Source organism: Oncorhynchus gorbuscha, linkage group LG16, assembly GCF_021184085.1.
Source record: "Oncorhynchus gorbuscha isolate QuinsamMale2020 ecotype Even-year linkage group LG16, OgorEven_v1.0, whole genome shotgun sequence".
Lineage (NCBI taxonomy): Eukaryota > Metazoa > Chordata > Actinopteri > Salmoniformes > Salmonidae > Oncorhynchus > Oncorhynchus gorbuscha.
In genome coordinates this window covers 57,511,735-57,535,041 of record NC_060188.1, presented here as the reverse complement: position 1 = coordinate 57,535,041, position 23,307 = coordinate 57,511,735, and the positions used below count along the sequence as shown (strand labels likewise).

Sequence of the window (23,307 nt, the reverse complement as noted above, 5' to 3'; positions counted from 1 at the left end):
ACACCCCTTTTCCACATTTTGTTGTTATTAATATGGATTTAATTGTCATTTGTTTGGTTAACAATCTACACAAAGTACTCTATTTGGGAAAATAATTCTAACATTTATTTCAAAAATCATGAAAAATATAACAGTCATATGTTGATTAGATAAGTATTCAACCCCCTGAATCAATACATGTTAGAATAACATTTGGCAGTGAGTACAGCCTTGAGTGTTTCTGGGTAAGTCTCTAAAAGCTTTCCACACCAGGATTGTACAATATTTGCACATTATTCTTTAAAAATTGTTCAAGCTCTGTCAAGTTGGTTGTTGATCATTGCCAGAGCCTTTATCAAGTCTTGCCATAGATTTAGAGGACTGTTTTAAGTTAAAACTGTAACTAGGCCACTCGGGAACATTCAATGTCGTCTTGGTATACAACTTCAGTGTATATTTGACCTTGTATTTTAGGTTATTGTCCTGCTGAAAGGTATATTTGTCTCCCAGTTTCTGTTGGAAAGCAGACAGAACTAGGTTTTCCTCTAGGATTTTGCCTGTGCTTAGCTCTATTCCATTAATTTTTTTATCATAAACTCCCTATTCCTTGCTGATGACAAGCATACCCATAACATGATGCAGCCACAACCATGCTTGAAAATATGAAGTTGTACTAAGGGATGTTTTGGATTTGCCCAAATATAACGCTTTGTACTCAGGACATTTCTTAAGTTAATTTCTTTGCCACATTTTTTGCAGTTTAACTTTAGTGCCTTATTGCAAACATGATTAATGTTTTGGATTTTTTAAATTATGTACCGGCTTCCTTCTTTTCACTCTGTCAATGGTTACTATTGTGCAGTAACTATAATGTTGTTGATCCATCCTCAGTATTCTCCGATCACAGCCATTAAACTCTGTAACTCTTTTAAAGTCACCATTGGCCTCATGGTGAAATCCCTGAGCGATTTTCTTCTTCTCCGGCAACTGAGTTAGGAACGATGCCTGTTGTAGTGACTGGCTGTATTGATAGCCCATCCAAAGTGTAATTAAAAACTTCAACATGCTCAAAGGGATATTCAATGTCTTCTTTTCTTTTTACCCATCTACCAATAGGTGCCCTTTTTTGCTAGGCACTGGAATACCTCTCTGGTCATTGTGGTTGAATCTGTGTTTGAAATTCACTGTTCGACTAAAGAATCTTACATATAATTAATTGTGTGTGTGGGGTGCAGAGATGAGGTAGTCATAAAAAAAATGTTAAACACTGTTATTGCACCCAACTTATATTTGACCTGTTAAGCAAATGTGTATTTCTGAACTTATTTATGCTTGCCATAACAAAGGGGTTGAATACTTATTGACTCGAGACATTTCAACTGTTCATTTTTCATTAATTTGTATAAAGAAAATCTAAAAACATAATTCCACTTTGACATTATGTAGAATTCTGTGTAGGCCAGAGACAAAACAATCCTCTATTTAATCCATTTTAAATTCAGGCTGTAACACAACAAAATGATCAAGTCTAGGGGTGTGAATACTTTCTGAAGGCACTCAGGTTTGCATCATGATATAGGCCCTAGAAGTAGAGGAATCTTTAAATTTTTATATGCAGGTCATTAACTTTTATCTACTGTGATAGCTGATAGCATCTGCCTTTGAACTCTGCAGGTGTTTGGCTTGGGGAATAAAACATATGAGCACTTTAATGCAATGGGAAAGTATACTGACAAGAGACTAGAAGAGCTGGGTGGCAAGAGGATCTATGACCTGGGAATGGGAGACGATGATGGCAAGTGAGTACTGAACTCAATACAATGCAAACATTGCCACAATGTCCATAAATTAATCCATATTCATAAATATGTATGTATTTCTCTTATTAAAATATAATGCAATGACTGTTCTATGTATGTCTTACCCTCTTCCCCAGCCTTGAGGAAGACTTTGTATCATGGAAGGAGCAGTTCTGGCCTGCTGTGTGTGAGCACTTTGGGGTGGAGGCCACAGGAGATGACACCAGGTAATAGCTAGTTGGCTACCACCTCTCGCTCTCCTGGTCAGACTAGTTGTCAACTAGAGATATTTAGTATGGAGATTCAGGAGCAGATGTACTTCCTGTATAGAGAAGGTATTTTATATATATTTATTTTTAAAGACGCAGAGAGCTGGTTTCCCAGACGCAGATTAAGCCTTGTCCATTGAAACCGCTTTTTAGTCCAGGACTAAACTTAATCTGTGTCTGGGAAACCGACCTATAATGTTTTACTTTTTATTCAAATTCAATGCAGAACAAGGGTTATTTTCCATGGTAATATCAGCAGCTATAAATACTGGGTGTATCAAATAATTGATACCACCTGGCATTGTTTGCATGTTCTCAGAAAAGAACACTATAAAGCTTCATCTGCAAATAACAAACCTAAATGACCATCAACAAGTAAAATAATTTTACATATGCTTTAAGACCATTCACTCACTATGGCATCTGACCATTTTTACCATGCATCATCACTTTTGCATCACAGAGAGCAAACTCCACTAGAAGCATGCATGGCTGTCCATGTCGGCCCTTAGCTGCACTGACAAGGGTTATTTTTAGACTTCATGAGTGGTCGGGATGCAGAGCAGGAAGTAATCACCTGTCCGTTTCTTCGTCTTCTTTAGCATCCGGCAGTACGAGTTGGTGGTTCCAACTGACATCAACATGAATAAGGTGTACACTGGGGAGATGGGTCGCCTCAAGAGCTTTGAGACCCAGAAACCGTGAGTTGATGTTACGCCCCTGAAAACAGGGGAGAAATAATCACGAGAGTGATACGGTGTTGTATTCTCAAGTCAACATTTAGTTCAATCATTTCACAAAAGTAACACATTACATAACAGAAAACCCATTATACAAATAACACAGCAAAATATCTTATTAACAACACGCATGTTCATTCACAATCGACATAAAATGGCAGCTACTCTCAGTACGACGCTATCCTTCACTTCAACCGAGCAGGGCTAATATTACTCTCTTCAACCTTAACTCTAACTTCCTCAAGACGTTACTAAAACACACCTTAAACACTCTTGACATGTTCGCTAGTTATAACATTTAAATTACTATTTTTATCATCAATACAGTACCTGAAAACGGGGGAGAAATAATCACGAGAGTGATACGGTGTTGTATTCTCAAGTCAACATTTAGTTCAATGAGAAAAGACCGTGAATTTCCCCAGGAATATGCGTGGAGACCAGAGCAATCGATCTCCGGCTCATAGATTAAGAGCATTTCGTAGATCACAGATTAACACTTTTAGGCACCACAAAATAAAGTAATCAATATAACGTTTACACATTACTCTCACAATTGTACCCTTTGACAGATTTGAACTTTAACACAATTATATGAATGTTATCAATCTCTATCAACTAATACTGAATGCATCTTTTTAACCTTAGATGTTTTAAGATCCTCACATACTATGAACTTACTAATACTTTTCAATGTATAACAGGCTATGAATATGTCCTTTAACCTGTCACACTCTCCCCGACAAAATAAATGTTGTCCCAACATTACCAACATTGTCTTCTTCAACAGTTCGTATGCACTGGACCTAGAAAATCCTATTCTGTAAGGTAGTACTTGAGCAGAAGTCACGGGTCACAGTTCAAATATAACTAACAAGTTATATTCACAGTCCATATCTGTTGACCAGCTATATAACATAAGCAGTATTTTCTCATACTATTGATCAACAGTCCATCAATTTGAATGATCTATATGCATAGTCTGTAAATTGTCTCTTTTGACAGTCTGTGAAATCTGACAGTAGTCCATGGTCAAACATGTCAACTCTGTAGCCCCATGTTTGCTGAAGCCCATGCATGTAAGGTGGCTGAAAGTAACATTGCTGTAGTGATGGCAGCCATGGAACCAGTCCTGGTGCAGAGTAGACAGGGAACAACTGTGGCTGTGGCTGTATACTGTAGCAGGAAGGGATACCAAGCTGATCATAGGTGATACGTCTTGGAGGGTGTCTCTCTCTTTGTGGCAGCTGGTAGGCTGGTTCCTCAGGTTCAGAAGCATCAGTATATGAAGGAAAGGCACTTGGTGGACCATCATCAGGGAAATTTTCAGCAGGCAGGTCTTTAACTGTTGTTGTCTCCTCCAGCCGCTTTTCAACAAGAGGCTGTGCTGGTAGCGTATCAGGGACTGGCACTGCAACTGTCTGTTTCACTGTTGAGGGCCTGTGTTCCCACTCTCTCGCTGGTTCAGCATTCCTCTCCTCAGGTACTGTAGGAGATGTGGGAACCTGTAGCGGCTCATGATGAAGGTCATATTCATCCCCACTATCTTCATCAGAATCTAGAGTCTGTGATGCAGGCTGGTGTCTCCTCGTTTTCTGACTTTTGTCCACTTTGGTCATTTCTGGTTGTGTCTCAAAAGGTAAGTGGTCACAGGACATGAGCAGATTTCTGTGCAGGACCCTGGAGCGTCCCCTACCCTTTTCTGGTCTCAATTCATAAATCGGCAGGTCTGAACCCATTTGTCTCACCACTGTGTGAATTTTATCTTCCCAATAGTTACGGCGTTTTCCTGGTCCTCCTCTTGGTGTCAGGTTTTTAATCAGAACTCGCTCGACCAGGCTATAGCACTGAACTCCTAACTTTAGTGTCATAGTACTTCTTACTTCTTTCAGCGGCTTTCTGAGCATTTTCATTTGCAATGACGTAGGCTTCTTCCATCCCTCGTTTCCAGTTCTCCACGTATTCTCGCTGGTTACTGGAACCTGCCTCTGTGCACAATCCAAAGAGCATATCAACTGGAAGCCTGGGTGATCTCCCAAACAGAAGATAAAATGGTGAATAGCCAGTCACTTCGCAACGGGTGCAGTTATAGGCATAAACCAGTTTGTTCAGAGACTCCTTCCAGTTTGACTTTTGTGTCTCGGTTAGTGTCTTTAACATTTGCAACAATGTTCTGTTCATGCGTTCCGCTTGACCGTTTCCCATCGGGTGATAGGGTGTTGTCCTGGACCCCGCCATGCCACTGAGTTTCTTTAACTGATGGAACAACTGATTTTCAAATTCTCCCCCTTGGTCATGGTGGATGCGGGACGGGAACCCAAACTTCAGGGCAAAATTATTGAAGATGAGATTTGCAGCAGTTTTACCTGACTTTGATGTGGTGGCGTAGGCTTGAGTGAAACGTGTAAAATGATCAACAATCACGAGGATGTACTCATATCCCCCTTTGCATCTGTCGAGATGAAGGAAGTCTATACATACCAGTTCAAATGGCTGTGTTGTCATAATGTTTGTCAGAGGAGCTCTTGTTGCATGGGCTGGCTTTTTCTGCTTGACACAGCTACACCTTTTAGTCACATAGTGCTCGATGTCAGATTGCATATATGGCCAGAAGAAGCGGTCACGTACTAGTGATACAGTGCGGTCAGTACCTTGGTGTCCCATGTTATTGTGCAACTCTTCCATCACTTTACCTTTGTACTGCTCTGGTAGAACTAACTGCTTGCGGGCTGTAGTGATTCTGTACAAAATGCCATCACTGTCTATTGTCAATTTGTCCCATTCTCTGAATAGGCATTTTGTCTTTGGACTGAATTTCTTTTGCTCTTTAACTGGCGGTTTGGAACCCGACAGTTTGAAATTGAGCACAGGACGGATGACTGGATCAGATTCTTGTGCTTCTCTAATCCCATCTTTTGGGATCGAGCTGGTTGTTGCAGTGGTTGTCTCACCTTCAGCGGATACTGACATAGATGCAGCTGAAAATGACCAAGGTACAACAGCCTCTTTCTGTACCTCAACTGCTTGTATCGTGGCGGCGATGGTGTCTGGTGGAAGCTCCTCAGAACATTCTCTCATCAGTGACTCTACATCCAGTGGCATCCTTGACAAAGCATCTGCATCACCGTTCTCTCTGCCTGGCCTGTACTTTATTGTAAAGTGGAAATCAGCCAAGTCTGCAACCCACCTGGAAGTGGTTGCGTTCAGTTTTGCAGTAGACAGAATGTAGCAGAGCGGGTTGTTATCGCTGTATACAGTGAAGGTGGGAGCATAGTACAAATAGTCATGGAACTTATCAGTGATTGCCCATTTTAGAGCTAGAAATTCTAGCTTGCTCGAGTGGTAGTGATAGTTCTTTTCAGCTGCTGTTAAAGTTCGAGAGCCATAAGCAATGACCCTAAGCTTCCCCTCTTGCTTTTGATAAAGAACTGCTCCCAAGCCTTGGTGTGACGCATCAGTGTGTACAACAAATGGCTGAGTGAAATCAGGGAAACCTAAAACTGGTGGGTGAAGCAAACACTCAATCAGCTGTTCAAGTGCCTGTTGATGCTGGTCAGTCCACAGGATTGGCTTGTTTGAGGGCACCACATGACTTACTTTCTTTGTTTTTGTTTTCCGTGGGTGGTCAGGTAATTTCTCTGAATCTGCTTTCAGGAGGTCATACAGGCAGCTGGCACTCCTAGAAAAGTCTTTGATGTACTGTCTGTAGTACGTGAGTAAACCAAGCATTTTTCTGAGCTGGCCCACAGTCCCTGGTCTGATTTCTTTCAATGCTCTTACTGCTTCAAAATCGGCTGGGTCAACTCGGCTGCCCTCTGCAGACACTATTCTGCCCAAATAACGGACCTGGGGTTTAAAGAGATCACACTTACTTGGTTTGAGTTTAATGCCATACTCTCTGAGACGCTGCAAAACTTTTCGCACATCATTCACATGGCTGTTGAATGTTTTACTGAAGACTAGCGTGTCGTCCAGATAAGGAATGCAGATGTTATCCCGGAGCCCTTCCAAACACTCCTCCATACACCGCTGAAAAGCTGCAGGAGCGTTCATGAGGCCGAATGGCATACGTATCCACTCATAGAGTCCCCACGGTGTCACAAATGCTGTCAGTGGTCTGCTTTCTTCAGAGATGAACCCCTGGTGATACGCTTTCCCCTGATCTAAGAGGGAGAACCAGGAATTACCCCCTAAACTGTCCATGATGTCTTGGACCCGAGGGATGGGCTGGCGGTCGGGATGTATCTTTCTGTTCAGATCTCTGTAATCTATACACAACCGGAGGGTCCCGTCCTTCTTACGAACGCACACGACAGGTGAGGAATATGAAGAGTTTGACTTCCTAACCCAGCCCTGGACTATGAGGTCATAAATGTAACCCTTCATCTCCTGATACAGTGGCCTGGGCACTGACATGTATGTGCGCTTTACTGGTTCAGAGTCCTTTAGAGAAATAGTCATTTTCAATCGTTCAATGCAGCCAATGTCATTGTCTGATCTGGAGAAGGAGTGACACTCTTCTCTAAGCATTTGCCTAACAACTTCTCTCTGCTCTTCGGTTAGGTGAGTTAAACCTACTGGTGGATCCCACTGTTCAGTAGCAGTACATGGGGTTCGAACGCTGGTGTGATTCACTGTGGCTGAGGTGAGTTTTTTCAAAGACTTGGGCAGGTAACACAGTCATAATGGTTTGTACTGTACCGATTATTGTGCGTCCTAGCAGGGCAATGTCGTGGTCAGTGGGGTTAGAGACATCAAGCAGGATAACTGGAAAAACACCTTTACTGACTCTGACTAGTGTGTCAAAGAACTCAAGGTCATCTGGCCACTGCGGGTTCAGGTCTGGCTGGAAAAGCATTGTCATGTCATCTTTGAAAGGCTGGGAAGCTACACGGCACTCAATCTGAATGCTACTGTGTTTTGGTACAGCAACCTTCTCTTTCTTGGTTTTCACTGCGTATTCATCTGTCTGTTCTGCGCTAACAGCCTGTATAAAAGCTCTCACCTTGTTTCTTTTGAGGCTTGGGAAAGCTGTTTTTACTGTACTGTATCGTTTAGTCTTTTCGGTCATTGTCAGGATGTGCTCGATAACATTGAAACCTATGATGGGATGAGATAGGTGATAGCCTTTCATTACTAGCACTGGGATGATCAGTTCCTTTGTTTGGTCAATTTCAGAGGCTAGACGAAAAGTTGTTTCAATCCATCCCAGGTACGGCATTTCAGTCCCATTTGCTGCAGTCAACCTTAGATCATCAGGTGAGTCCAGGATTTCTGAAACATCTCTCAGCCTTGCGTTTGGGAGAGATTCCTCTTTCCATCGTTCATCAATGACCGAGATCTGAGATCCTGTGTCCCATAGATCCTGTGTCCCATAGAGCTTGGAGGTGGTGGCGATTCAGGTGACACTCAATAAGGCACTGTCTGCCGACTAGCGAGGTGACCTTACGGGGGTGGCAACCTTGAGCTAGGGATGGTAAGGAGTGGGCATTTTTCTCTGTGCAGGAAAACCTTTCACTGGTAGAGTCAATTTTCAGGTGAGTGCATTTTTTCTTATGTTTAGTCCAATGTTGGTTTTGACATACTTTGGAACAGTACAGTGTCTCTTTACATGATGAACATTGTTTCAGGTTCTCAAATGACTCTTCTCTGGCACAATTTGCACATTTCTGGGACTTTTTGGTAGCTACGGTTAACACTCGTCCCTCAGCGGTAACCCGTTTCCGTTTAAAGGGGCCCCCCTTGATGGTCTGGCTCCCCGGATTTTACATCCAGCTTGAAAATGTTCTCCACTCCCACATCGGAAGCAGTGTGTGCAGCGTGCATCTGTTCTGGCCTTCTGGCAGACAAAACACCTCCTTGGAGCTTGAGCAGAGTGGTTGGTATACCGGTTAGGTGCATATTGATGCTGTGCAGGGTCAAGTGCTTGGGACCGACTGTAGTTGCTGTAATACTGCTGCTGGGAAACAGGTGGCTGGGGGTCCCTATCTGGCCTCCTAACTGGGGGTGGGGCATAGGCACAAGGCTGTGACTGAAACATAGGCTGCTGTAATGTCTCCTTAATCTGAGCAATCTCTGCACCGAGACCTTTTAGAGAAGCTACACCTGTCTTAAAGTCAGCTAACTATGTTAACAGTTCTGCGGGTATCGTAGCTTTGGCTTCCTTCACAGGACACTGGCATATGGCATATCCTCTAACTGGACTACACTTACAGTTGTAGCAGGCTGTGGGGCATTAAACCGCTTTTTGTTTCGTCTTTCTCTCTCATTAGCACAAGCAATGTTAAGCTTCTCTATCAAAACCTCATCTAATGTTTCGCTCTCTAGCAGGAGAGGCTGCATGTCTATCCTGATACTGTCACTCTGGAGACCCGTAAGGACTGTGTGTAAACACATGCTCTGGACTAGAGCAGGGTCATACTTAAGCCCTGATTCTGACTCCTGGGATGCAAACAGTACTTTTTGCCTCAAATCTAAAACGCGCATCAGGAAGCTTTGAGGGGTCTCCTTGCTATGCTGTGCTTCTGAAGCTAGCTGTTTGTAAAGCTCTGTTGCACTCTTCTCTTGGAAGTGGGAACGCAGGATACATCTAAGTGTGGGAAGAGTTAGCTGGGGTTTACCTTCCAAGTAGCTGCGTAGCTGTGAGCCTGGAGAAATAGCCCTGACTACTGCGTCTACTATTTCTACCTCAGGATATCCTCTGTTAAGTCCATTTTCAATCTGATGGGCAAGGCTGGAAAAAATCTGTTTCTTTTTGGCCCGGTTCACCTATCTGACCAGAAATTTTAAACTCTTTGCGCCAGTATGAGCTGGGCTGTGCATTGGGTGAGAGCGGCACGCTCCCCTGAAGATTGGCATGGTGTTGGGGCTGACGCAGAGAATCACTGACTTTGGCTGCAGTAATCTGCTCAGTTCCCGCCCCTTGTTGTGGGGTTACAGTTCTCAGTTCCTCTATTCTGTGATGTGTTCCGGCTGGTTCAATATCATGGTCAACTTGCCCTGTTTTGTTATCTCTGCCACTGATCATCTCTGTCATTTCATCTCTAAGTAGCAACAATTCCGACATGCCGCCATCTTCTAACTCTGTGACTTCCTCTCTCTCAAGGAACATCATAATGCGAGTTATTAATGCTATGCGGGATTTGTCTTTAACATCTCTTCTCTGTTCGCCTGATATTTCAAGGAATTCACATATCTCTAGTAATTTGTCTTTAGTCAGGGTGTGTAATTCTCCTACCTCTTCCTGTAGTTCTTCCAAGGCGCTTGTCATGTTGACAGAACAGGAGGAACTTTTACTGTGCAGGAGTTGACTCTGAATTAGATGGTCCTTACTGTCTCTGATGGTCGATCAATGGCATCAGTTGACACGTACTTAACCACTAACTTCCAACTTCCCCCCCAAACAGCAACACTTTCCTCACTGCAGCCCTGCCTGAGTTGTTATGTGGAGATTTAGCTGCCTCGGAATTCAGCGACCAGGGTGTGGAAACTGGACATCTGAGCAGCAATCTCAGCGGAGCCTCCAAAAATGTTACGCCCCTGAAAACAGGGGAGAAATAATCACGAGAGTGATACGGTGTTGTATTCTCAAGTCAACATTTAGTTCAATCATTTCACAAAAGTAACACATTACATAACAGAAAACCCATTATACAAATAACACAGCAAAATATCTTATTAACAACACGCATGTTCATTCACAATCGACATAAAATGGCAGCTACTCTCAGTACGACGCTATCCTTCACTTCAACCGAGCAGGGCTAATATTACTCCCTTCAACCTTAACTCTAACTTCCTCAAGACGTTACTAAAACACACCTTAAACACTCTTGACATGTTCGCTAGTTATAACATTTAAATTACTATTTTTATCATCAATAAAGTACCTGAAAACGGGGGAGAAATAATCACGAGAGTGATACAGTGTTGTATTCTCAAGTCAACATTTAGTTCAATGAGAAAAGACCGCGAATTTCCCCAGGAATATGCGTGGAGACCAGGGCAATCGATCTCCGGCTCATAGATTAAGAGCATTTCGTAGATCACAGATTAACACTTTTAGGCACCACAAAATAAAGTAATCAATATAACGTTTACACATTACTCTCACAATTCGTACCCTTTGACAGATTTGAACTTTAACACAATTATATGAATGTTATCAATCTCTATCAACTAATACTGAATGCATCTTTTTAACCTTAGATGTTTTAAGATCCTCACATACTATGAACTTACTAATACTTTTCAATGTATAACAGGCTATGAATATGTCCTTTAACCTGTCACATTGACATCTTCACACACACATAGGAAGTGGTATAGGCAGCTCAGCTATCAGGCGTAATGACCGAGATGTGTTGTCATCGCTAATGGAATGAATAGATTATGGTTGTTTTTCAGGGCAACAAAGGGATGACTGTTGTCATGACGCTGACCTGATTCTCACCTTCTCCCCATTGTCAGAAGTCCAACAGCAAAGTCTGGGTGCTGTTAGGGTGCATCTCAATAGTCCAAAGTGGCCTCTCCTCATCTCTTTTCCTTGATAGAACTAGACAGGTGTAAACTAAATCCCTGTGTAGGCCTCGGCCTTAGCGCTTCCACCTGTCTTCTCAGATCAGTAAAAATAAAAGTTCTTAATATTAGAAATCTTCTTTCAAATGTATTGGGATGTCAATTATTTATTGGAACTTTCAACAAACCCATTTTACAACATTGGCACCAATTGTCTGAAATGGCTTTGTGATAACTCTAGTATATCTGTCATTGCAGACCTTTTGATGCTAAGAACCCCTACTTGGCCACAGTGGCTGTCAACCGCCAGCTGAACCAATCCGGCGACCGCCATCTGATGCATCTAGAGCTGGACATCTCAGGTTCCAAAATCAGGTATCTGCTCTGCTCTAATATGTAATATTAAAAGTCCTGTGCCTTAGAATATCATACACTTCTGCCTTCCAATGTCTGCTGCATTTCTTCTGTCTGCCAATAAGTGTCGAGTTGGATAATCATTTATTTATTTCCCCCATTTTCACACACTGGCAACAAGCATGTTCATATGTTCTATATGTAATGACATTAGCGTGCTAGATAAAGACATTGGGAAGTCTTGTTCATTCACCCCCCCCCCCCCCCCCCTGTAGATATGACTCTGGAGACCACGTTGCTGTTTACCCCGTTAATGACGTGTCAATAGTGAACAGAATAGGCCAAATCCTGGATGCCGACCTGGACACTGTTATCTCTCTCAACAACCTCGACGGTCAGTTGTAAATCATGGCTCAGGGATATATGATTTCAGCTGCTTTGTGTCTGAGCAGATTTCCATTGGCTTTTTCTGTACTATTTGGTTGCAATGAAATGCTCATGATGTCATCCTCATGGCTATTCACTCACTGTACAGTAATCTAGAGGTTGAGAAGATATTACTGCACACATAATCAACTAAATCATATAGTCTACCGTTAACATTGGAAATGTGTACCGTGGCCTCTAAATAAATGGAACTTGAACATTAAATGATGATGCTGATAAGATTTTTCCTGTGTCTTTTAGAGGAGTCCAATAAGAAGCACCCGTTCCCGTGTCCGACCACATACCGCACAGCTCTGACCCACTACCTGGACATCACCAACCCCCCTCGCACCAACGTACTGTTTGAGCTGGCCCAGTATGCCACCGACCCCAAGGACCAGGACACCCTGCGCAAGATGGCCTCCGCCTCCCCCGAGGGCAAGGTTGGCATCCCTGACGGACCTCGAACTTCTGACCCTTCACCACTAGCTGACTGACTGACATTCTACTGCCTGCCCAGAAATGCATGTTGTCAATGCGTTTGAATGGCTGTAAATGATCCGTATCAGTGGAGAGTGAGTCTTAGTCTCTCTGTGTCTCTTTGCCAGGGTCTGTACCAGAGCTGGGTGCTGGATGCTCAGAGGAACATCCTGGCTGTGTTGGAGGACATGCCGTCCCTCCACCCTACCATAGACCACCTGTGTGAACTGCTGCCCCGCCTACAGGCTCGCTACTACTCCATCGCCTCTTCTGGCAAGGTGAGACCCACTATTAGAATAGTAAAAATACTTTGTCCATCTTGTGAGAAACAGCAGCACCCCTGGATGGAGAGCATTTTAAAGGTTAAGGACATGTACCTGGGATCAGAGACCAGCAGACCTCCGGTTGCCAGTTCAGTTCCCACTTTTTCAGTTTCTTTTATTTAGTTTTTTATTTGATTACTTTATAACTGTGTATTGTCTTGTCAGGTGTATCCCACCATGGTGAGCATATGTGCGGTGGTGGTGGAGTTCCAGACCAGCACAGGGCGGACCTTCAAGGGTGTGGCCACCAACTGGCTGAAGAACAAGGTTGTGGTGACGGACAACGGCCACAAGGCCACTGTGCCCATGTACGTCCGCAAGTCCCAGTTCCGGCTTCCCTTCAAGGCCAGCAACCCGGTGGTGATGATCGGGCCCGGCACGGGCATCGCCCCCTTCATGGGCTTCCTCCAGGAGAGAGGCTGGATGAAAGAACAGGGTACGGAGCAAGAAGGCCTGGTCCTCATCGAGCATCTAAGTCTGGTTTTGCTGATTATTAAAACCGAACAGTGTTTGCCTAGTGCATAGATGGAGTTCACAGCAAGCAAGTCTCCATTACTCTACAATAAATTAGGTTCACCTGAGTTTGTTGCCACAAGTATGGTTGTATTTTTTAGCATAAGGGAGGGAAAGGAAAAATAGGGCGAGTGTGACACAGCTTCACATCCAGTATGTGTTTCGCTTTCAGGGAAGGATGTCGGCGAGACGATACTGTACTTCGGCTGTCGCCGCAGAAACGAGGACTTCCTGTACCAGCAGGAACTGGAGGAGTTTCAGAAGGCGGGCGTGCTGACTCAGCTCAACGTTGCCTTCTCCAGAGACCAGGAAGGGAAGGTAACACATCACACCAAACCTCTGTCAGCTCCTCACTATGTGAGAGTTCATGTGTCTAGCATGACTACCAAGTTCGTATGTACAGGATACACATGGTATACAGCATCCAATGAAATGCTTACTTGTAGGTTCCTTCTCGACAATGCAACAACAATTTGAAATAATAAAAAACGAGAATACGAACATAAAGTCAATGGCTCAGTAGAATAGAAAAAAAAACATTTTAGCGTTAGTATAATACAGGAAGGCACAATTTATAGTTCAATATGTACACGTGTTTTGGGGAAGGGGGGATTGGGTGTTTCAATTGTGCAGTATTTAGCAATCATAATACAAGTCTGTTAGCAGCAGTTGTGATGTGGCATGAATGTGTATGTATGTATGCATGTATATGTGTGTGTGTGTATTTTTTTCTTTATTTTACCTTTGTTTTTTCTCATTGAGATAATATCTCTTTTCCAAGAGAGACCTGTTCCAATAGCAGCAGCGGGAACAACGTTTCAGACAAAATAACTTACATACACTAACACAACATTAAACAAAACTATAAACACACATACAGTACAACAATTACATATTACATTAAAAACACAAAACATCTTGACTAAAAACAGCTGGCCTAAAAACAATTACACTCTTCTATGATATATACAGTGGGGCAAAAAAGTATTTAGTCAGTCACCAATTGTGCATGTTCTCCCACTTAAAAAGATGAGAGGCCTGTAATTTTCATCATAGGTACACTTCAACTATGACAGACAAAATAAGAAAGAAAGAAAGAAAATCACATTGTAGGATTTTTTATGAATTTATTTGCAAATTATGGTGGAATATATGTATTTGGTCATCTACAAACAAGCAAGATGTCTGGCTCTCACAGACCTGAAACTTCTTCTTTAAGAGGCTCCTCTGTCCTCCACTTGTTACCTGTATTAATGGCACCTGTTTGAACTTGTTATCAGTATAAAAGACACCTGTTCACAACCTCAAACAGTCACACTCCAAACTCCACTATGGCCAAGACCAAAGAGCTGTCAAAGGACACCAGAAACATAATTGTAGACCTGCTCCAGGCTGGGAAGACTGAATATGCAATAGGTAAGCAGCTTGGTTTGAATAAATCAACTGTGGGAGCAATTATTAGGAAATGGAAGACATACAAGACCACTGATAATCTCCCTCGATCTGGGGCTCCACGCAAGATCTCACCCTGTGGGGTCAAACTGATCACAAGAACGGTGAGCAAAAATCCCAGAACCACAAGGGGGGACCTAGTGAATGACCTGCAGAAAGCTGGGACCAAAGTAACAAAGCCTACCATCAGTAACGCACTACGCCGCCAACGACTCAAATCCTGCAGTGCCAGACGTGTCCCCCTGCTTAAGCCAGTACATGTCCAGGCCCGTCTGAAGTTTGCTAGAGAGCATTTGGATGATCCAGAAGAAGATTGGGAGAATGTCATAAGGTCAGATGAAACCAAAAATATAACTTTTTGGTAAAAACTCAACTCGTTGTGTTTGGGGGACAAAGAATGCTGAGTTGCATCCAAAGAACACCATACCTACTGTGAAGCATGGGGGTGGAAACATCATTCTTTGGGGCTGTTTTTCTGCAAAGGGACCAGGATGACTGATCCGTGTAAAGGAAAGAATGAATGGGGCCATGTATCGTGAAATTTTGAGTGAAAACCTCCTTCCATCAGCAAGGGCATTGAAGATGAAACGTGGCTGGGTCTTTCAGCATGACAATGATCCCAAACACACCGCTCGGGCAACGAAGGAGTGGCTTTGTAAGAAGCATTTCAAGGTCCTGGAGTGACCTAGCCAGTCTCCAGATCTCAAACCCATAGAAAATCTTTGGAGGGAGTTGAAAGTCCGTGTTGCCCAGCAACAGTCCCAAAACGTCACTGCTCTAGAGGAGTTCTGCATTAAGGAATGGGCCAAAATACCAGCAACAGTGTATGAAAACCTTGTGAAGACTTACAGAAAACGTTTGACCTCTGTCATTGCCAACAAAGGGTATATAACAAAGTATTGAGAAACTTTAGTTATTGACCAAATACTTATTTTCCACCATAATTTGCAAATAAATTCATTAAAAATCCTACAATGTGATTTTCTGGATTTTTTTTTTCTTCTCATTTTGTCTGACATAGTTGAAGCGTACCTATGATGGAAATTATAGGCCTCTCATCTTTTTAAGTGGGAGAACTTGCACAATTGGTGGCTGACTAAATACTTTTTTGCTGACTGTACATCGATCAAGTGTTTTAAACTCCACCAATGAAACTAGATCATCACATTTTAAAATGTTCAGGAGAGAATTCCAGGACCACGATGCTAAGTAACTAAAACTATTTCTACCATGACCTGTTCTAATTTTTTGGTACTGTTAGAAGCAAATCAGAATGGGACCGTAATTGATATTTATTTACTGACCGGACTAAAAAAGAACAGAGAGATAATGGCATTTTACCAAATATGGCCTTATAAATCAGTGTATACCAGTGTTTAAGCCTACGCAAGGTCAATGACGACCAGCCAACAGCGCTGTAGAGATCACAATGATGTTAGACGTTTCTGATTTGTAATGAACCTGAGGGCTGCATGATACACTGAATCAAGTGCTCTCAGGGTAGTGGCTGAGGCCTGCATATATATAACATCACTAAAATCTAAAACCGACAGTAATGTACATCGTACCAGCTCCTTCCTGACCTCAAAAGAAAAACAAGCCTTATACCGGTAATAAAATCCTATTTTCAGCTTGAGCTTCCTTATCAAGTTCTCTACATGCACAGTGAAGCTCAGCTTATCATCATCCCACACACCCAAATATTTGTACACTTTAACTTGCTCTATAGTATGTCCAGCCAATGTAGCAATGGCATAACTTGTAACATGCTTGGCATTTGAAAATACCATGCATTTTGTTTTACCCAAATTTATAATCAGCTTTAAATCATCCAGATTCTGTTGTATGATGTTAAATGCTCTCAAAAGCTAAAGATGAATTACTACCACTTGAATAAAGAACAGCATCATCTGCATAAAAATGAACATCCACTGTTTCAATAAGATCCCCAATGTTGTTGATATACAAAATGAACAACAGTGGGCCCAAAATAGAACCTTGCGGAACACCTGAGCACACCTCTATGGACTCAGATTTACAACCATCCACCATTACACATTGGTTTATAAATTTCTATCAAATCGTACACAATCTAGAACATGACCAGTAATTCCACAACATTTTAACCTTTGCATTAACACAGCATGGTCCACGGTGTCAAAAGACTTCAACAAATTAATAAAAACAGACACACAATGTAACTTATCAAGAGCACAGTGGATGTCATTTTAACCCTTCAATGTTGCTGAAACAGTGCTGTGGCCAGACCTAAAAACCTGATTGCATTCCATTTAAGATGTTGTTTACTTGTAAGTAGGTCTTTAGCTGCCTACTAACTAAGGACTCCAGTACCTTTTTGAGGTTAAAAATACATGTTAACCTGTTAATCCTACTCCCTACTTTTTCGAACATTCTGTTAAAAATCGTGCAACATTTCAGCTCCCTGCTACTCATGCCAGGAATATAGTATATGCATATGATTAGTATGTGTGCGTAGAAAACACTCGGACGTTTCTAAAACTGGTTAAATCACGGCTGTGACTATGACAGAACGTGCGTTTCATCGTAAAGCGCAGGAAAATCTGATCACTGAACTGGAAAAAGTATCAATGCGCCACTTGCATGTATTGTTGAATGGAAACCAAATTACCTGGAGCCGAGATTGCAATTCCTACAGCTTCCACACGATGTCACCAGTCTTGTCAATTGCCTAGGCTTTGTTTCTTGGTCAAACAAACAAGAGACAGCCCATTTCCTCCGGTCTCCGACAGGATGTTTTGGAGTAGCAATTTCTGAACTTTCCCCCTTCTGATGACCAGGTGGCGAATCGCATCTCTGCATGTCTGGCAGACATATCAGTGTGGATGACGGATCACCACCTCAAGCTGAACTTCGGCAAGACGGAGCTGCTCTTCCTCCCGGGGAAGGACTGCCCGTTCCATGATCTCGCCATCACGGTTGACAACTCCATTGTGTCCTCCTCCCAGAGCGCTAAGAACCTTGGCGTGATCCTGGACAACAAACTGTCGTTCTCAACTAACATCAAGGCGGTGGCCCGTTCCTGTAGGTTCATGCTCTACAACATCCGCAGAGTACGACCCTGCCTCACACAGGAAGCGGCGCAGGTCCTAATCCAGGCACTTGTCATCTCCCGTCTGGATTACTGCAACTCGCTGTTGGCTGGGCTCCCTGCCTGTGCCATTAAACCCCTACAACTCATCCAGAACGCCGCAGCCCGTCTAGTGTTCAACCTTCCCAAGTTCTCTCACGTCACCCCGCTCCTCCGCTCTCTCCACTGGCTTCCAGTTGAAGCTCGCATCCGCTACAAGACCATGGTGCTTGCCTACGGAGCTGTGAGGGGAACGGCACCTCAGTACCTCCAGGCTCTGATCAGGCCCTACACCCAAATAAGGGCACTGCGTTCATCCACCTCTGGCCTGCTCGCCTCCCCGCCTCCCTACCACTGAGGAAGTACAGTTCCCGCTCAGCTCAGTCAAAACTGTTCGCTGCTCTGGCTCCCCAATGGTGGAACAAACTCCCTCACGACGCCAGGACAGCGGAGTCAATCACCACCTTCCGGAGACACCTGAAACCCCACCTCTTTAAGGAACACCTAGGATAGGATAAAGTAATCCTTCTCACCCCCCCCCCCCTTAAAATATTTAGATGCACTATTGTAAAGTGGTTGTTCCACTGGATGTCATAAGGTGAATGCACCAATTTGTAAGTCGCTCTGGATAAGAGCGTCTGCTAAATGACTTAAATGTAAATGTAAATGTAAACATGATTTGAAGACGTGGAGCTATTGAATATACATCGCCCCGTGATCAATTTGATAGATTATTAACGTTTACTAATACCTAAAGTTGCATTACAAAAGTATTTCGAAGTGTTTTGTGAAAGTTTATCGTCGACTTTTTTAATTTAAAAAAATGACGTTGCGTTATAAAACGCTGTTTTTTCCTTGGTCACACAGTCTTCATAGATCGATATCTAGGCTATATATGGACCGATTTTAATTTAAAAAAAGACCCAATAGTGATGTTTATGGGACATCTAGGAGTGCCAACAAAGAAGATGGTCAAAGGTAATGAATGTTTTTTATATTTTATTTCTGCGTTTTGTGTAGCGCGACTATGCTAATTATTTTGTTTACGTCCCCTGCGGGTCTTTTGGGGTGTTCCATGCTATCAGATAATAGCTTCTCATGCTTTCGCGGAAAAGCATTTTAAAAATCTGACTTGTTGGCTGGATTCACAACGAGTGTAGCTTTAATTCAGTACCCTGCATGTGTGTTTTAATGAACGTTTGAGTTTTAACGAGTGCTATTAGCATTTAGCGTAGCGCATTTGCATTTCCAGATGTCTAGATGGGACGCATGCGTCCCGGGTCGACCCAAGAGGTTTTAAGGGGGGAGTAATGATGTCTGCGGCTAGGTGTAGGAGGCGGGGGTCTAGTTCATCAGGGCCAGGGGATTTTTTTAAATCAATTTCTTTCAGGGCTTTACACACTTCTGAAAGAGAGAAGTATGAAAAGGAGAACCTGGTGAAGGAGTGCACAGGGGAGTCAGGTAAATTTATAGGGGGCTCAATTATACCTTTGACCTTCTTCAAATAAACTGCCTGCATCTATAACATGCTGGTTCAAGGCTTTCAGAATGGAGGTTCTCTCAGTTAAAATCTGTGTGTCGACCAACAATTGTTTAGGAAGCTGTGTATATTTTCTGCACTCCAAACCTTTCACTAGTTAACAAAATTTGGATGGGTTATTAAAATTTTGTGAAGTAGATTTCAGGTAGTGGTCTGCTTTCAATTTAAGGATCATAGCCACACCCATATTTCTAAGACGTTTAAAAGCCATCCAATCATCTGCCAAACCAGTCCCTCTTGCTTTAGGCCACATAGCATTTCGTTCCCTTATGGTTTTTGTAAGTTCCTTAGTAAACCAAGGGTTCTCTCTGCCCTTAATTCTGATTTTTTTTTAAAGGGGGCGGCCTATTGCATACATCCTGGAATGTGTTGTGGAAGTAAGCAAAGGCTAGTTCAACATCAGGGATTAATTCCATTCTATTCCATTCAATGCTATACATCATGTAAAAAACCTTGAACATCAAACCGCTTCCAGTTTCTTTTCGTAATGACTCGTGGAGATTTCTTAGGAATTTTACCATCTCTCACACAGGCAATAGCACAGTGATCACTTATGTAATTTGCAAAATACCAGAAGCATTAAAACGATGAGGAGTATTGGTTAAGATCACATCAATCAAAGAGGATTTCAGAGGATATTTTATATTCAACCTAGTTACACTGTTGACAATCTGAGTGAGATTATAGGTATTGCACAGAATTTTAAGTTGATCAGAGCTAGATGTTAACCAGTCCTGATTCAGATTACCCATCAGGACAAACTCAGAATTGACATTATGTGATAACAATTTGAAAATACAATCCAGAGAGCCAACAGTAGCAGGTCTATAACAGCAAGTTACAACAATATTTAAAGATGAGCCAAGGTTTAGGTTCAAAGACAAATATTCAAATTGCTTAGGTTTAGTAACAGAAGTCAAAACGACCACCGAGAACTTGTCTATGGGAAAGCCTAATTATTAGGACCCATATTGCAGTTCCTATGGCTTGCACTAGATAAACAGTCCAGTCTTTTTAGAAATTGTTCAATGTTTTTTAAAAAAGTTTAAAGGAAGAAGTATTCGTATTCTTTCTAAGAGTCACTCAGAAGGACTCTAGTCTTTTGGTGCGCGTCAATGAGTGCGCGCTCCTTGGTGTTTTTCTCCGGTAGTTTATTCCGTCTTAAATTTGATCAATTATTTACATATTAGGCTACCTGAGGTTGGATTAGAAACATTGTTTGTTTGGACAAAGTTTACAGGTAACTTTTTAGAATTTTTGAATCAAACGTGCCAAATAAACCAAGATTTTTGGGATATAAAGGACTTTTTATCGAACAAAACCACCATTCATTGTGTAACTGGGAACCTCGGGATTGCAAGAAAGATGATCTTCAAAGGTAAGCCATTTATTTTATCGCTTTTTCTGACTTTCATGATGCATCTGCTTGATTGGAAAATGTTTGACGCTCTCCGGTGAGGGCAGGGCGCGCACTTGGTTATTTATCTCCGGTATTGAAAATACTATTTTCCGTCTTAACATTTTTATTGTTTATTTACATATTAGGGTACCTGAGAATTGATTAGGAACATTGTTTGACATGTTTGGACCAAGTTTATTGGTAACGTTTGGGATTCATTTTGTATGCATTTTGAACTAATGTAAACAGGTGGATTTTTGAATGAAGCGCACCAAATAAACATACTTTTTTGGGATATAAAGAATTACTTTATCAAACAAAAGGACCATTTGTTATGTAACTGGGACCCTTGTTTTTGCAACCAGATGAAGATCTTCAAAAGTAAGGGATTTATTTTATCGCTATTTCTGACTTTCGCGATGCATCTGCTTGGCTGACTGCACGAATGTCAACCAGAGCTGTTGCCAGAAAGTTCAATGTTAATTTCTCTACCATAAACTGCCCCGTCATTTTAGAGAATATGTATGTCAAACCAGCCTCACAACCTCAGACCACGTGTAACCGCGCCAGCCCAGGACCTCAACATCTGGCTTCTTCACCTGCAGGATCGTCTCACTGGGGTGGGGTGGGGGAGTGCTGAGAAGTATATCTGTCTGTATTAAAGTCCTTTTGCGGGGAAAAACTGTTTGGCTGGGCCTGGCTACCAAGTGGATGGGCCTATGCCCATGGCTGCACCCCTGCCCAGTCATCTGAAATCCATAGGTTAGGGCCTAATTAATTTTATTTCAATTGACTGATTTCTTTATATGAACTGTAACTCAGTCAAATCTTTGAAATTGTTGCATTTCATTTTTTTTCTTCAGTATACATTAATTTGAAAGTGTTCAGAAACATGTTCTATTCTTATTTACAATAAAAGTGACTCCAAAATGACAACATTATTTACCATTATTATCTATTGGGCACATCATAATCTGAAACACAACCAAAACTGCAAATGCATCCAACAAGTTTGTAGTCACAAGCTTGATGTAGTCATTGCATGCTAGGAATATGGGACCAAATACTACACTTTTAACTACTTTTAATACACATGTGAATTTGCCCAAATACTTGTGACACCTTGAAATGGGGGGACGAGATGCATAAAGTGCTTTCATTTCTAAATAGTAAAACAGATATGTATGAAAATACGGTGACATTTTGTACTGTCACCTCGTATGAAACATTTGATCTCAAATCCAAAATGCTTGAGTATAGAGCCAAATTAAAAGTTTTAGCTTCCCTGTCCAAATAAATACATAGAGAAGTGTATCTATGACTTTGGTAAGGTCCAATATTTGATACTGCCAGTGCTTATAATTTGTATTGCCTTGAGAACCTGCAGACTTCAAGAGAACGTATTTTGTATCAGTTAAATTATTCAAATGAATTGTTCATAATTGTTAGATTTTTCATGCTCAGGTGTATGTGCAGCATCTCCTGAAGAAGAACAAAGAACATCTGTGGAAGCTGATCCATACTGACAATGCTCACCTCTACATTTGCGGGTAAGAACCAATTCAGACCACCTGCATATGTACACGCTTTTAGAGGGTTTTCTGAAAAGGCAAATCCATCATCGCATGCCCTCTGTAAATATGGCTGCCATTTGTCCTTGACTAGGGATGCTCGGAACATGGCACGGGACGTGCAGAACACCTTCTATGACATCGCTGAAGAGGTCGGAGGCCTCACACACACACAGGCTGTGGCCTACATCAAGAAGCTGATGACCAAGGGCCGCTACTCTCTGGATGTGTGGAGCTAAAGAAGATGAAGCTTACTTGCAGGACACCCTCACAACCCCCTAGATGTTACCCCTCACCCAAATGAAATAGGTTAACGGTAAACACCTTTCTAAAAACTTTTTGGAGGTAACCCGTCAGCACCTAATCTCTAAATGGAAAGACGTATGTCTGAGTTTTTGTTGTCCTTATTATTGGATTTGTTTGTAATCTTACTGAAAGCCTTTTGTGGGGACTCGTACTGAGAAGTAGTGCTGTTAATTTAGGATTGTTTGGGAATTGGCTCATACTCTAACTTGACCCCTAACCCCCAGGTCTTTCATGTAGATTTGGTCTACATTCTCCTTTAAGGTTATGGGGGGGGGAAAAACCTCTTTATTGTGGAATAAATCAATTGATTTTTTTATTAAGAGTGCAGGCAGACCTTCATTGTTTCACATCAGATTAGAAAAGTTTGAGATGATAATTTACAGTACCAGTCAAAAGTTTGAATACCTCTTCATTCAAGGGTTTTTCTTTATTTTAAATATGTTCTACATTGTAGAATAATAGTGAAGACATCAAAACTATGAAATAACATATCTGGAATCATGTAGTAACCAAAACAGTGTTAAAGAAGA

At 42.1% G+C, this 23,307-nt stretch overlaps 1 protein-coding gene and 1 long non-coding RNA gene across 2 annotated transcripts in view; one reads left to right on the top strand and one right to left on the bottom strand.

The window, feature by feature from the left end:
- The window catches only part of LOC123999080 (NADPH--cytochrome P450 reductase-like), a 30,328-nt gene extending 7,562 nt beyond the window's left edge, over positions 1-22,766 (top strand). The window contains exons 6-16 of the mRNA XM_046304455.1: positions 1,654-1,778; positions 1,916-2,005; positions 2,650-2,748; positions 11,563-11,679; positions 11,934-12,052; positions 12,346-12,527; positions 12,693-12,842; positions 13,053-13,323; positions 13,573-13,718; positions 22,365-22,450; positions 22,566-22,766. Of these exons, the coding sequence (XP_046160411.1) occupies positions 1,654-1,778; positions 1,916-2,005; positions 2,650-2,748; positions 11,563-11,679; positions 11,934-12,052; positions 12,346-12,527; positions 12,693-12,842; positions 13,053-13,323; positions 13,573-13,718; positions 22,365-22,450; positions 22,566-22,710 (1,530 nt within the window). The 3' untranslated portion in view covers positions 22,711-22,766. The remainder of the gene's footprint in view (positions 1-1,653; positions 1,779-1,915; positions 2,006-2,649; positions 2,749-11,562; positions 11,680-11,933; positions 12,053-12,345; positions 12,528-12,692; positions 12,843-13,052; positions 13,324-13,572; positions 13,719-22,364; positions 22,451-22,565) is intronic.
- Positions 1,543-10,556, bottom strand: LOC123999081. The gene is made up of 3 exons (XR_006832387.1): positions 10,025-10,556; positions 2,625-2,767; positions 1,543-2,100 (listed from the first exon to the last, which is right to left on the bottom strand). It is a non-coding gene; the product is annotated as an uncharacterized LOC123999081 (long non-coding RNA).
- Positions 22,767-23,307: the final 541 nt, after the last annotated feature.